At 48.9% G+C, this 15073-nt stretch overlaps 1 protein-coding gene across 2 annotated transcripts; it reads left to right on the top strand.

Annotated features, from left to right (window-relative positions):
* The first annotated feature begins 3957 nt into the window (after positions 1-3957).
* On the top strand, positions 3958-11781 carry OSR2 (odd-skipped related transciption factor 2). 2 transcript variants are annotated; one of them, XM_081070232.1, is made up of 4 exons: positions 3958-4446; positions 8551-9316; positions 10354-10453; positions 11187-11781. In XM_081070232.1, the coding sequence occupies exons 2-4, from the start codon at positions 8661-8663 to the stop codon at positions 11367-11369; spliced, it is 939 nt and encodes a 312-aa protein (XP_080926358.1). In that variant the 5' UTR covers positions 3958-4446; positions 8551-8660; the 3' UTR covers positions 11370-11781. The 2 variants fall into 2 exon arrangements, with proteins under 2 accessions (XP_080926358.1, XP_080926359.1); XM_081070233.1 differs by having other exon boundaries at positions 4068-4446; positions 11269-11781.
* Positions 11782-15073: the final 3292 nt, after the last annotated feature.

The raw sequence follows: 15073 nt of genomic DNA, 5'->3' as shown, positions 1-15073 counted from the left end.
GGGATTGGACGGCTGGAGGCGGCATAGCCCTCAGGACCCACAGCCCGTGGAGTGCTCCGGAGCGATCCGCGCACCTGGAGGCGCGCCTCTTCCCGCTTTCTGGCTTAAAGAGAGCACGGCGGGATGAGGGGTCCCTTCCCAACAGGCCTTCGATTGCCGGAGTGAGGCGAGGGGTAAGGCGTGGGGAGTGGAACAGCCTCTCCGAATGCGGTCCTCTGAGAAACCTCTCCTGCCTCTTCCGCAGGAATAATGTCCCAGGCCTTGGAATCTGCTAATATCTGGGCAGATCGGAACCGGACCGCCACGAACTCCCTGCGCTGGGGTCAGAACCAGTGTCTTTCTTTCCCTGCCCTGGGTTAGAGCTTCCCTGAACCGTGTGGTGAGTCGGCTAATCCGTCTTAGAAAAACCTGCCAGGAGAGGAGTCACGGGGGGGGGGGGGGAAGCCACCGCGTGGGTTGCTCAGCAAGGCCCCAGCGGAGGGGTTAGAGCGGCCCTGACAACAGGCCCAGGCCCTCTCCCAGCAACCCTGCCATGCACATGACTCATCCTCCGCCGCAAAGGGGCCCAGGTGGAGGTGAAAACGGTCCAGCGGCCAGATAGGACGCTGGCGGCCTAGCATTCGCACCAGGGAGCCAGCAGTCCGAGTGACCGCCCGCAGCGCCCGCTCCACGTAGTGCTCGGCCTGTGCCTCCAGGGGGCGCTGGGGCTCTTCTCGCAGGCCGCTGAGGTCCCGCCCCCGCTGCGCTTTCCCATCCCATCCCGGCGTAGAGCGCCGACTAGAACATACTTTTTCAAAAGATAAAATTCATAGTTTTCTAGCCCCTACCTCCGCACCCTCAGTTCTCAGCCCACAGCCAACGATCCTCCTCTAGGTTTTCGCGAGCCTCCTCACCGTTCCGGGACTTGAGTGCATACGCCCAGAGAATAGCTGGGTTCCCAACTCCTGCGGGCTCCAGCGAAAGCAGCAACGAGTGCGGGAAGTTCAAAAAGGTCCCCGCCCCGCAGAGACAGGGGAAGGCCGGGGAGAAGGGAGGCGAGTCCTCAGAGGTAATGGCCCTGGGAGCCCTGGGAAAAGATGGGGTTTCCATAATTTGTGTCTTAAAGGGTAAACGTTTTTAGGGTACCGCAGCGCGTGGTCAAAGTGGGAAGGCTCGGAGTCGACTCGAGGGATGTCTGTCTGACACCTGCTCGCTGCTTAACTGGCAGATCCTCCTGGGTGGGCTGGGGGTGAGGGGGAGGCCTGCACCGCCGGCCCCCTCCTCCTCCTCCTCCTCCTGCTCCGCGCTTCCTCTCGCCCGCCTTCATTCCGTTCTCAAAGGGAGTAAACTTTCGTCGCTTCGGGTTTGGGCAGCAACTGCTCGCGCGCCCCCTCGTCAGTCTGTTAGCCATTTCCCTGGAAGCGTCCTTGGTGTCGAAAGCCCAGAGCCGCGAGGACAGCAGATGACCGAGTCGGCGGCAATGTCAGAGTGAACCCGACGCGCAGCTGGCTCTTGGATGGCGCAGGGGGAGTGGGACCGCTGCGCAGAGACTCAGCGCCCGGTGCGCAGCTGGGCAGCTCTAGGCTCCGGTCCTTCCCTCCCGGCACACCCAGACCCCACAATAAGCCGGGACCCTGTGGCCTATTTTCCGTGCCGTGCATTGTCGTCCGGGAAGTCCTGTAGAGGAGGCTGATCCTGGGTGGGCCCCACAATGCCTGCGCTCTAGACTCCGGCGTGGGCAAAGGGCTTACCCGGACTGAGAGTGGAGAAACGCCAGGACCCGCCGCGGGTGGTCGCGGAGGTGGCCCGAGGGAACCCTGCACACAGTGCGGCGCTGCGCTCAGCCTCTTGCTCTCCCTAGGCTTGGGGCGCGCACCTGCCCATTGCGGTGGCCCGGCCTGGAGGCTGCCCAGGCGCTGCTGGGCCACGCCGCTTCCCCCCCAAGTCGGGAGCTCGCCGACTCCTCCCTACCTTTCAAGCTTCCGCAGTGCTCAGGGCCCGCATGGCCCAGACTCCATTGTGGAACTTCGGAGGCTGGGGTGGGCGAGGTAAACACATTTATGGAAAAACCTGGCCTCGGGAGGTTTGCAGAAAGAGGGCGCAGCTTGTGGGTGGTTGGAAATTCTGTCTACTTCGCGGGAAAAGCAAGCGGTTCCGCACCACACACACACACACACACACACACACACACACACACACACACACAAGGTGGGTAGGTGTGAAGCCCGCCGCTGGGGTATTACCTCCACTTTGGTGGAAAGGAAATAAAAAGCATAGGAACATTCTTCAGGTCACCACCCCTGGAGTGTGTGTCCTGGGGGTCTCAAAGAAGAGAAAGTTCCCTTCAAATCTTCCAAATTGAGAAAAGCTGCGGAAAGAATGAGGCGGTTAGAGAGAGGGGACCGCAGGCATCTCTGTAGCTGGGGCTCACTCAGTACTCAGTACTAAAATGAAAGCACCCCTATAGAAGCCACCAAGGAAAACATTACAAAAAAAAAGAAAGAAAAACCTGAACTCAGGCATTTTACTAGTTACACGCTGTTTGTCAAATCTACTTTGAAGCAGTTAAATACTAAAGGATATTGAACACTCGGGTCTGCGTTCCAAGCTCACTTTTTAATCTTTGCGAATTTGAAGTTAGAAAAAAGCAAAAAAGCTCTTCTATCCCTGAATTATGTTTTACCAAAGGAACGAAAACTTCTGTCCACCTCGGCATAAATAAAATAGAAGGAATTTTATCTTAATAAAATAATATCTCGTAGCTTCTGCCTCACTGCCTCGCGCAATCACTGGTTCACCTTTGGACAGTTTTTCGTTTTCTGTTTATATGTGTCCATTTCCCCGCACGATTGAGATTGTTTTAATTGTCTGAGGCGACACATCCAAAACCGTGTTTTGGTGGAACACTTTTGATTTTTACAGTCTGATGTCTTGGATATCTGTGTCCCCCAAACGCAGATTTACGGAGGTAAGGCAGATCCCCTCTGGAGACTCGTCTAATCTAGGACGAAGGGCATTTTGCTCAGTTTCGCTCAGGCAGATCTAATCTGGAGAGAGGATGTTTAAAATGAGTGTGTGTCATTCCCTTTCTGTCACTGGGTCACCCTACTTCCAGAGTAGTTGAAGTACGTTCTCCACTTAAGTCTTACACAAGACCAAACCTTTAGAAGAAGCTGGAAAACGTATCACTACACTTCAAATTCGATTAAGTTTCCTGGCGACTGAACAATGAACTGTGTTTTGTGTGTGTGTGTGTGTTTTTTTTTTGGCTGGGAATGAAGATGTACATGTTTTGAGAAGCTACAATATTATTTCCCTACATTTTAAAAATGATTGTTCTTCATTCATTCTAGATGAATTCTTTATTTGCCAGTATGTTACAGAAGCCTTCCTCTAACTAAGTTGGTTAACTGCTTATGAAATGAACGTTGGCTAATTAAAGCTAAAATATTGGAAGAAATTTCTCCTGGGACATTCTATGTGTCTTTGAAGTAATTACAAAATTAGTCAATTGTCACCTCTATAAACAAACTTCATTTTAAAAACAGACGAAAGCAGACTACATCTGTAGTCATAATTGAATAAAAACATGTACAAAACTATATTTTAAATTTGGGGAAGGGTGATATATGCTAGAAAATACAATCTAGAACTGATTGTTTTTACCCTACAGAGAAGATGGGTATGTTGAACGTGTTAAGATGTGGAAATTAACCCAGCGAGCGCACCAAGTAAAACTACAAAATGCCCTTTGGATTTCTCTGCGGGGTCTTCCGGAGGCAGAGTCCAGTTGTTCAGTTTCTAACAATGTAAGAAAGTGGCCGAGAAGGAAGGTGGTGAGAGTTCTGTTTGTGTGTAAGTTTTGAACTGAGTCACCTTCGGCTCTGTCTCTATAACTGGGAAACCTGGAGCAAACCTGTGCCTTTAAGACTCAGTTGCTATCCAAACACAAGTAAACAGAGTGGACCATTAGCGGGCGCTGGGCGGGGAGGCGGAGCCAGGGCTCCGTGGGCCCCGCGCGGCAGCGGGACGCCCGCCCGAAAGGGAGGCGGGGCCGCTACTAAAGCCCTGGACTCCGGGCTGCGAGCAGCCGGGCGAGGGACGCGGGCGGGGACGGAGCTCGGAGCGCTCGCTGCTGGAGGGTAATGGCCCTGCGAGACTGCAGGGTCCGACCTTACCCGGAGTCGGCGAGAAGCTCGCGGAGGTGCGGGATTCCTGGCGAGCGCTGAGCGGAGGCGCTAAGCACCCGGGGTCTTGACGCATTCCACGTCCACAGCCTCGGACGAAGGCGAAGATCCGCTCTCGTTTTAGCGGCTTGTGGTGCTCCAGATCATGTCCGCGGCTCCCGGGACTCCGCGCGGAAAAAGAAGTTTGCCGGGCGTGGACCCAATGACCTTTCCCAGCTGTGTGCCTCACTGCTTGGACCAGGTCTGAGAGGCGCTGCCCAGGCGGACCTTTCTGCGGGAGGTGAGTGTCCGCTCTGGGAAGGGACTGCAGCCTCCTTAAGCAAGGGTGAAGGGGATTCAGGGGGCGCTCACATTTTCTGTTCGGCGTGCCACAAGTTCAGAAATGGTGAAAAGAGATCGGATGGATGCAATCCCGGGGCATTGTGTTTCTCACTTTGTCGGATCCCAGGCACGCCACTCCCAGCTAACACCCAACGACACACACTTTTAAGTACTGTTTTTAGTTTTGGTTTGCGACATTTAATCTAGGCATGCAGCAAGATTTGTTATAAAAGCTGATCGACGTACGCTGAGATAAAATCCCATTACCCCAGGCTGTTTCTGACCCTGCCCTGGTATTCCCGGTGCACCCGTCCGGGGGCAGCCGCGGCGGCGCTGCGCGGACAGGCCGGGACATAGTGCCAGTCTAGCCAGCGCGTTTCAAGAGGGAAGTAATAGTTCAGCCCTAGGTAATTATCCAACCTTGTGTTGGCCTTTTGATTTTCCTCCTATCCTCCAGTCCTGGAGGAGGGCAAATTTCCCCCGGGTTTATACGCTTGGATTCTCGAGAAATAGCAACAGAGGAAGGAGTTGCGGTGGTAGAAAAGAGGGAGAAAAAGGTGTTTGTGGAGGGAGCGCTGCATCTGTCTCCCTACCTGTTACGTAGCAGAGAACAAAAGAGGGCTGGCGTTTCCCCGAGCGAAACGCCGCAGACAGCCACTTTCTCTGCTAAACAAACTGCAGTCCTGAGCAGAACAAGAAAATTACTCACGCAGGGGGAGCGAGGGAGCAGAGAGAAACAACCCAGATTATGCGGAAGGCATCTTAATTTAATTAACTCCTTTGGAAGGCAGAGGCGCTGCACAGGGGCAGGAACTTCGCCGCCGTTTTTCTCTGTTCACCTGATCCGGTCGGGCCATTTTAATTTTATTTTTAAAAATTATCTCCTTAGATCCACTTGGTCTATAGCTTTCTGATTTATGTAAAATTCCATTGTGGTTTAGGCTGAAATTCAGCGAGCCTATCTATCAGTCATTTCTCTCAGTCACCAACGCACAGGTTTTAGCAAATGACCCCTGACGGTATATTATTTTTAGATAATTCAGTGTAATAACATCATTACTAAAAAGCAAGACTCTTTATCAAATTACCACGTACCTTTTTTCCTCCAGTGTTTTGAAAGCTTCACTGAACTTAGCATGTACACATCTCACTTGTTGACAGCCAATGAACTAAATTTTACAAACCTTCTGTACATTCCTGGAAATTCCTGTGAAGACGACTGATGAAAGAAAACTAGCCTCAGCTCTACTGAAATATTTATGTATTTTCATTGGTTTACATTTCTTTTCTTGCAAAATTAAAAGTAACGAATGGTCCGAAACGGCATGCTGGAGAAATGACAGCAAACGATGAGAGCTGTTATTGCCTGAAACTGAGTGTGGGAACTACTACATGCTCAACTCCAGATAAAGCGAAAGTACTTTAGATCTTTGCATTGACTTAAAATATCTTTTGACAAATATTTCCAGCAACTCAACAGGAGAATGGAAGTCTAAACTCCCTAATTATTTATGGCAAAAGTGTTTGATGGATATTTAGGGTTGTTCTGTTTGTAAAGGGGTTTCAGAAGTCACCATTGGTCTGCTCTTCTGTGAAGAAACCATTTGCCCTGCAAATTAAAATGAACATATACTATGAAACAGCACCTTTGTGCCACCAGGAAAATGAATTATAATAGAGTCATTAATTTTTGTGTTATAAACCATTGGAAGAAAAGGGAAGGAAGATGGCACTCAACTTTCGGCTCGCAGAATTAACATTTAACCTTTATGGCAGAGTTTACTTCTTGCATTTGGAATCGAAACCACAAGTTGTGATAGTCCTTCAATTGACAACACCCCCCCCCCCACACACACACACACATAACCAAATATACACACGTAGAACATGGTGGGAGTTGTACTTGCCTCCTGTATTTATTTCTAAGAAATCTACTCTGGGAATACACCCAAATAATAATTTTGGTTTCCTTTCTATGGGGGAGGCTACTTTTTAATACTAGGGGAAAAATAATATTTTGAATCTCTGGAAAATCCTCATTATGCAAAAAGAAGGAAATAAAAGTGTAATGTATTATTTTTAACGGAGGAGGAAATAATCAGGTAGATTGCCAGTGAGGTTAATAGAATTCTTTTTTCCTGCCTCTCTAGGAGAAGGTTTGAGGGATTGCCACTGAACAAAAATGAATCGTGATTTGTGATGGGAAAGTTTATTCTGAATGGAGGTTTACAGTTTCGGTTGAATGGTATGACTGAGACCCTCTGACTGTTTCACACCTCTCATTAACTCTGGTCCTAAACTCCCAGTCCGCGTAGCACCAGGTAGAAGCAGTTCATTAATAAATTCCTGTCTCGGAGCCTTTCCAAATAGAGGAAGAGGGAGGGAAGGTGTGGGCCTCATGAAGGCAGCCGCATTCTGCCTTGCTAGAGCGCTGTGTGATTAGCGCAGCGCCTTAAGTCTGCCCTCAGAGCCACTGGAAACACAACACACTAGAGAAGAAAACTCAGGCGTAGAAAGGGGTGGGTCGGGAGGGGGGAGACGGAACAAACTCTCCCATCATTCCACAGGGTTCAAAAGCCAGGTGTAAAAGGCGATGGCTTAGACGGGCTTGCCTGTTCCTCTCCAGGGAAGGTGTTTAGCTGTGAGTCGCGCACCTGGGGGTGCTGCCCTCAGAGGCAAAGGCCCAGGCCCGCCAAGCTGGCAGAACCCTCTGCTATAAAGGGGCTGGCAGTGGGAGAAGGTAGGCCCACCCTGAATGCAGATGAGGTATCCCTGGGAACCTGGGTTTGAAAGTAAACCTCTGCGTTGCCCTCCGGAGCGCAGGGAAATCGGAGCGTGCAGTAGACCCAGGCCCGCAGACTCCGGGCTGGGTGTCTGGGTGGCAGGAGTGCCGCTGCACACATCTCTAGGCGGATAAACAAACTTCCTCCAGGCTGGCAAGGCCTCACCGTACCGGACCGCTGGGGCTCCGCTGCTGCTCCGTCCCTTTCCCTCCCCACGGAGCCTTTTCTACCCTCTTCTCCTGGGGCCTCCCGAGTAGAGGAGCCCCTCATGGTGACAGGTCGGGAAGCCGCTGGGGCCTCCCGAGACCTTGGCGCTCGGGCTGGGATAAGGGGTTTCGGCCTCAGGGACATTCTCCGCCCACCCCCAACCACTCCCCGGGAGCCGAACCATCTGGAAGGGATCTTGGTCGGGGGTGGGAGGAGACGGCCCCTGGGAAGGAGGAGGGGGCGATTCCAGGTCGTACCCGGCCCCCGAGGTGTCACTTTTCTTTCCTGCGGGCCGTCACCGCTGATAAATGGGACCGAGGCAGAGGAAGGAAAAAGAAAACCACCGAGGTCAGCGCGGGGCGAGGCGGGCCCCTTCGAGGCCCGAGGGCCCAGGAGCACCAAGTACGCTCCGGGTGCGCTTCTGCGTGGCCGGGGGAAAGGCGGGAAAGGCGGCAGCGCGGGCAGAGCAGCCCACGCTGGACGCGGCGCAGGGATTTCCCGCACCCGCCGGAGTCGAACCCTTAAGCCCCGGGAGGGACCCACAGCCAGTGGTTCCCGGGGGAGCTCCGAGGCGCCGAGGCGACAGAGGCTCGGGCCCGGGTCTGGAGGCGTTGGCGTCGCAGGTCGTCGCGGTGTACCGAGTTTTGCCCGACAGGGTGAGGGTGGGAGCTGGACTGGGTGCTGCCTCTGCTGGAGTGCCCCTACCTCCATTTCTTTCTCCTCGGGCCTAGGTCTTCCGCTCCGTGCGTGCTGGAATCCCACCTTTCTATGGGTGCCAAGAAGGGCCGCCAGGGCACCCAGCTCGCCAGGGGACTTTTCCTGCTCTGACACCCTGGCCTTGAGGCTGAGCTCCGCGGCCTCACTGGGGAGGCGGGGGCGGGGGGTGGGGGAGAGGGAGGGCGCGCTAAGTTTCCCTCACCACTCTTTTGGGGGCCCTCAAGTAGGATGTGTGTGTGTTTGGCGGGGGGACTTAGAAGGAAGGTGTGGTAACCCGCGCCGGCATCAAAGGTCAGGCCGAGCTGGCTTGTTGGATAATAGTCACGACTTTCCCTCTGTCCCCCTGTCATTTTTAGGGTTTCTCTTCGTGCTTTGTCTCTTTGAGTTTTTGCCGGAGCCCCACGCCCACCGCCTCCGAGTCCTGGAAGAAAGGGGCGGCTCCCTCAGCCCCCCAGCATCCCGGAAAATGGGGAGCAAGGCCCTACCGGCGCCCATCCCGCTCCACCCGTCGCTGCAGCTCACCAATTACTCCTTCCTGCAGGCTGTGAACACCTTCCCAGCCGCAGTGGACCACCTGCAGGGCCTGTACGGTCTCAGCGCCGTGCAGACCATGCACATGAACCACTGGACACTGGGATACCCCAATGTGCACGAGATCACCCGCTCCACTATCACGGAGATGGCGGCGGCGCAAGGCCTCGTGGACGCGCGCTTCCCCTTTCCGGCTCTGCCCTTTACTACCCACCTCTTCCACCCCAAGCAGGGAGCCATTGCCCATGTCCTCCCAGCACTGCACAAGGACCGGCCCCGTTTTGACTTTGCCAACTTGGCAGTGGCCGCTACGCAAGAGGACCCCCCTAAGATGGGAGAGCTGACCAAGCTGAGCCCTGGGCTGGGTAGCCCCATCTCTGGCCTCAGTAAATTGACTCCGGACAGAAAGCCCTCCCGAGGGAGGTTGCCCTCCAAGACAAAAAAAGAGTTTATCTGCAAGTTTTGCGGCAGACACTTTACCAAATCCTACAACTTGCTCATCCACGAGAGGACCCACACAGATGAGAGGCCGTACACGTGTGACATCTGCCACAAGGCCTTCCGGAGGCAAGATCATCTGCGGGATCACAGGTGAGGTGGGGAAGGAGGTTGGCCCGGGAAGGGAAGGCGAATTTGTCCAGAATACCAAAGCCTCATAGACATTCCAAGTGTCACTAAAATACCTTCGGAACTAGAATATATCCCCAAAGCCCTCCCCAACCAGCCACAGCTAACCCCTCACATTTACCATTTTTCCTCACCAGGCTCCTGCCGCGTTCTTGTTTGAGATGCGGGAAGGACTTTCCCTATCTTTAGCAGTTAAATCTAATGGGTTGGCCTTGGTGCTGGGATCGGTTTCCCAGTTTCCTCCCTGTAGCCCTTGGGGTGGGGCAGGTAAAACCGAAGGACCCCCGAAGACCTTCCCACGGTGGCTGCCGTCAAACCATTTCTGGAAATCTACTTGGGCCACTTCCAGTGGTTTGCCTCCGTTCCCTACCACCCACCCCCGAGTGCACTCCAGAGCCTGACACAGTGACCTTCCTTTTAAACTTGTTTAATCTTGGTCACTGAATTTAAACACAGCTTTCCACCTCCCTCTCCCCGACCTTAAAGTCTGCATTAATAAAAGGCAATTGGAGAAATACTATAGCATAAGTGTTTTCATCGGTAAAAACTTCCCAGGAGTGGAGGAGGGGTAACCCTCTCCTGACTCTACTAGCTGTTCCCCAAGTGGGACTTCTGAAGGATCCTCTGCCACTGGTCAGGGATTCGCTGAAATCAGTCCCCCCGAAACTCAGCTTTGACCTATGTCCTGATTTGGCCAGTTTAAATCCCAGAGAAAACCGTAGAGGCCAAGAAGGACTCATTCCGCAGGATTTGGAGCTCCAGAATACGCCAGAGAGGGCGATCAAGTGTAGATGAAGCCGGTGTCCAGTGAATGTTTTGAGTCTGCTAGTTGAGGTTAACCATAAACAGAATTACACAGGGGAAAAAATACAATCTAAAAACATAAAAATGGGAATCATGTTTCTTTTGTCCTTTCACGACTTGGATTTCAGTAACTGTCAGAAGAAACTCGTCACTGCGGTGGTAAAGCAATTTCACTGAAACCTTATATTGATTTTCAGGTATATTCATTCCAAAGAAAAACCCTTCAAATGTCAGGAGTGTGGGAAAGGATTTTGTCAATCTAGAACTCTAGCAGTTCACAAAACTTTACATATGCAGGTAAGTTTGTTTTCTTGTTTAAAAACAGTGACTGGTTCCACTTTATCATGTTTACTCTACAAAAGGTGCTCAGTGGCAGAATCTTTCTCTTAAAAAGACTGCATTAGTTTTCTAGGTGGGAAAGCAACATACATAAAATTATTCCCATTTAACATAAAACATTTTTATATTTTTTTAAAGGACGGGCCAGTCTATTCTAAATCCTGATTTTAGAATTATTATTTTTTTGATCATATCTGCCCTGCATTTAAAGCTTTCGTGTTTGGGAGGAAATCAAGGTAATTTTGATAATGGAGGCATGGTGAAATCCCATCCGAGCTCTCTCCCAGGGGCCTCATAATTTGTAGTTTTCAGAACATTGAGGAATAGTTTAATTTTCCAGCAAAGAGGAGCCTTATTACCCGGGAGAATGTCTTTCCTTAAGAGAGGATTAGACTTTTTCCTTCCCCCTTTTCCTGTCTATGACATGGTGATGAAATGTAAAGAGCTGGAAATCACAAAGCCCACCGCGGTGGCCACCGGCAGTTATCAGTGTAATCGGCCTGTGTGTGTGCCTGAGCGTGTGTTTTCGTGATTGGAGGATTAGGAGCACAGATTTGTTCCTGCAAGTCCCTCTTTTGTTGTCGTGAGCATGTTATGTTAACGCTTGTGATACCGATAAGACAGAAACTATTGAGAAGGGTGCGGTGGTGGTGTGAAGGATTAATCCTTTGCTTGCTTCACATCTGAACAGGAATCTCCACACAAATGTCCCACATGTGGAAGAACCTTTAATCAGAGAAGTAATCTGAAAACTCACCTTCTCACCCATACAGACATCAAGCCCTACAGCTGCGAGCAGTGCGGCAAAGTGTTCAGGCGAAACTGTGATCTGCGGCGGCACAGCCTGACTCACACCCCGCGGCAGGACTTCTAGAGAAGCCCAGGATCTGTCCCGTGCCGCTGCTCCCCTCCCCAGACACTTCTCCACGCCTCACACGGTGGGGGGGGGTGTCCCACCCCCAACCCTTCACTGACCCCAGCTCTTCCCTTGCTGCAGCCGCACCTGCAGCTCCAGGGAATTAACTTCTTGAGGACTGAGAACTGTAGAAAGCCACACATGTACCGGTACATCCCTTCACGAAGAGCATATGCTAGTTTCTTGTAGATATTCACAGCTCATTTTAGAGCTCTGTACATAATGTCGTGGGTCTTTGTTTTGTTGTTTTGTTTTGTTTGTTTTTGTATCTTGTTGGATGCACCTAGATATGGAAAATGGAAGCCAAATTTATCTTTAAAGACTGTATTTTCAAAATAAAACGTTTTCTTGTTTGTTTCAACACCCCTGCAAAAGTGTCTTGCCATTTAACTTCTGTTTTCCCTCTGGCTTCTGGAAGAGTGGGCTGCCTCTAAAATAGTCAATATTGAAGGGTTTTCTTTATACCTAGGTTTTGAAATAAGACTCTCACAATTCTCTTACTGAAACTTCAGCTCTTCCTTTTTGGTGCTGTGGCAGCTGTACTATCTTTTTGTTTTTCAAAGATATTAAAATTGATAAAACCTGAGGTTTTATCCCCTTTTGTTCATTCTAATTCCTTCAGATAAAAGCAATATAATAATTGTTATTAATAACTTGCAACTTCAATGATTGACCTACTTGAAAGCATAAGGTAGGAAGAAGCATAAGGAAAAAGAAGAGAAAGGAGCTTCTCACCACCTCATTTTTAAAAAGTCCTTGACCTACTGTCAAAGTTTATGATGGGCAACTTCTCTTACCAGTAGACTTTGAGCACTATGATTTAGCACGATAGACAGAGACTTTACCCTGCCTTCAGGGGAGAAGTCTAACATCCTCCTACAGAAGAGTGCAGGGAAGTACAACCTTCAGAAGAAGATGGAGGACAAGAGGAGAAAGGAGAAACTACTTAGCTATGTTTGCACAAAATATTTCTTTCCAAGGGTGGAGATCCTTTCTTCTAGAAGGTTTGGATTTCTCAGCAAAGCAAACTGAGTTACGTCACCAGCAAGGTTTCCATCACTGGTTGGCCTTTTGTCCCTGGGAAAATTCCAGAAGTACAGGTTACTCTGTGCATAGAACTCATGGCAAATATGTAATCACCTTCTAAGGCATTTCAACCTTTTCCAAAAGGTTCCTGGGAAATATGACACTAGTATAATGACAACCCTGTGTAGGATTTAAGTGGAGAGCTATGGATGCAGATAAACAGTAGTACTATGCAGAGATTGGAAGTAAAATAAATGAACTTAAAGTGAGAACATCAGAGGAATCCGTGACCCAGTGGCCCAGCAGGTTCCACAAACTTTATACTGAACAACAGGGTGAATTAAGTACTCTCGGATTTTTTTTCATGTGTGGGGATGGCATGTTTCATTGTCAGGGTGATACTAGGCAACACGTACTGTTTGTAGCTAAGAATCCTCCAGAAGGGTAGATAGGGATTCCAGGACTAGATTCAAAATTTCTCACCAGTGCCTTGTTCAGTACGGCATAAAAGGAGGTTTCAAAAAGTATTCCAGACTCATTGCTTACTCTGTTCTCAGGGCTCCTGGCTGGAAGTCACTTCTGCTTCTCACGAGACATCAGTTCTCTTCACAAAGTGTCCACTCACCAGCCTGTGTATCTAATGTTCACACAAATGCATTTCCCAACAGGGATAGGTCTAAAGGCTTCACTGAGGAGAGGGCACAGGGATGCAGTGTAGGATGCCCGTGTGTGTGTGTGTGTGTGTGTGTGTGTGTGTGTGTGTGGTATTTAGGGGCGTGAAACTGTTGTTTGTTTTCTTTTGTTTGTACAGAATTAACTCAGTGACCTCCCTACCCCTACTCTCTCAAGATCCTGCCCACCTTGGCACAGAAGATTTGAACACTTTAGAGCAAGGTTACACATTGACTGTCACTAGTGTTCCTCTAATCCTGCAGGCATTTTCCATGCAGTCAATCTTACTGCCCCACCCACCTCAACTGACTACAAGCTTCAATAGTTCCATTGCACAGGGTTCAGTCAAATTATCAAAGAATGACCCTTGCTCACTATCAAGCTCAGTCATACCCTTGAGTCCCTGTCACAGGGATATATAGATAGGTGTAACGAGAATACTGTTCCTCTTCATTGATTTTGGTTGAAAAAATTGGAATCAGAAATGAATGAGGGAAAACAGACAAGAACGTGGAGCAAGCAGTTCCCCTTCCAATGTACACACTATTTCAAAAGTTAAAGTGAAGTTATTTATAATTTAATTGTGTAGTCAATAATTTTAAAATGCTTATTATATGATTTTCATTTGCCAAGCCCTGTGCTAGGTTCCAATGATTTTCATTCTCTGCCTTTCTATATCTAGTGGCACACTTTTGCCACTACTACGTAGATAATTTTAAAACCTATAATTTTAATTTTAGATTTATCTAAAATCTATCTGCACTCTTAAATCCAGCATCCATCTAGACTCAGAAAGGACCTAGACTCTGAGTAAACTTTCCATACTCTTCATGATCTCAGGTGAACTTTTGAACAGTGGGTTCCTCTCCAAGTTCTGAGTTGTTTTCTTCTTTAGAATGTCCAAGTATGCAGGAAATGAATCTTATGTGAGACAAACTTATGAGGCATCATAGGGAAAATGATATCTTGTATCTTATGAAATCCATCTGCGGGGTTTTTTTGTTTTGTTTTGTTTTTTGGTTTAGAGAAGAGTCATTATTTGAGTTTTAGATTAGCCCGTGTTTTTCTTACAACCTCTACCATAGTCGACTCGTGAATCAATACTCCTGGCCAGAGACCAGGAGTGAGAAGCATCACGAGTCACAACCACAGTGCTGAAAAACTTCATGAGCAATAGTTAAGTATTGAGCTATGACTTTAATCGCATTTTGTAATCTTTGTGTGGGGTTTCAAAAATAATTTCTAAATATGCATTACATTGTAACCAATTGTTAATATAAAATTATGAATATGGGTTAAGTCCACTTATCGATGCTAATGTTGACCTGTAGGTCATCGTAGTACTAGTGCTTTATAATTGTAGTAATTAAGGTTGCTATTGTGCTCAGGCACATCCTCTTTTACATGAGGAGGCCTTTCCAAAATTTGACTCTAGGATAATTAAATACTAAAAAGTAAACAAATCTAAAATCTGAAACTATAAATAAGCCTAACTAGTGATGAAATCAGAGGCAGTTACTGCGACTTTTTTTCTGCTGTTCATTTGTTAGATGTTAGCATGGACATTTAGACCTCTTCACTGAAATCACTGCCCCAGTACTGATTCTGGAGGGGCAGCTTATCCCTGGAAGGCACTTGGTAAAAATTAGTTCTTGAATATTGTCAATGACAGATTAGATGCATTTGGATTAAACACAGTGCAGACTCTACAGAAAATTTTAATACAAGAAGGGTATTACCATGGCATAATATGTTGCCTTTCTTATTATCACAGTAATTTTAATATTATTATAATAAATATGAAAAGTGGATGAAATCATATAACACATTACGACAGGAATGGCTTTGTATATGGGCGGATTGTGTTCACCACCTTTATTTGTATGTTATATTGAGACTGTATTTCCCAATTTTTCCTTCTGAAATGTAATTTGCCACTGATAACAACCTCTGCCGCCAGCGAT

The sequence above is a fragment of the Rhinolophus hipposideros genome (assembly GCF_964194185.1).
Source record: "Rhinolophus hipposideros genome assembly, chromosome: 13".
NCBI classification, from domain to species: domain Eukaryota; kingdom Metazoa; phylum Chordata; class Mammalia; order Chiroptera; family Rhinolophidae; genus Rhinolophus; species Rhinolophus hipposideros.
Note: the sequence above shows the minus strand (reverse complement) of the source record. Positions and strands in the feature narration are given on the sequence as shown.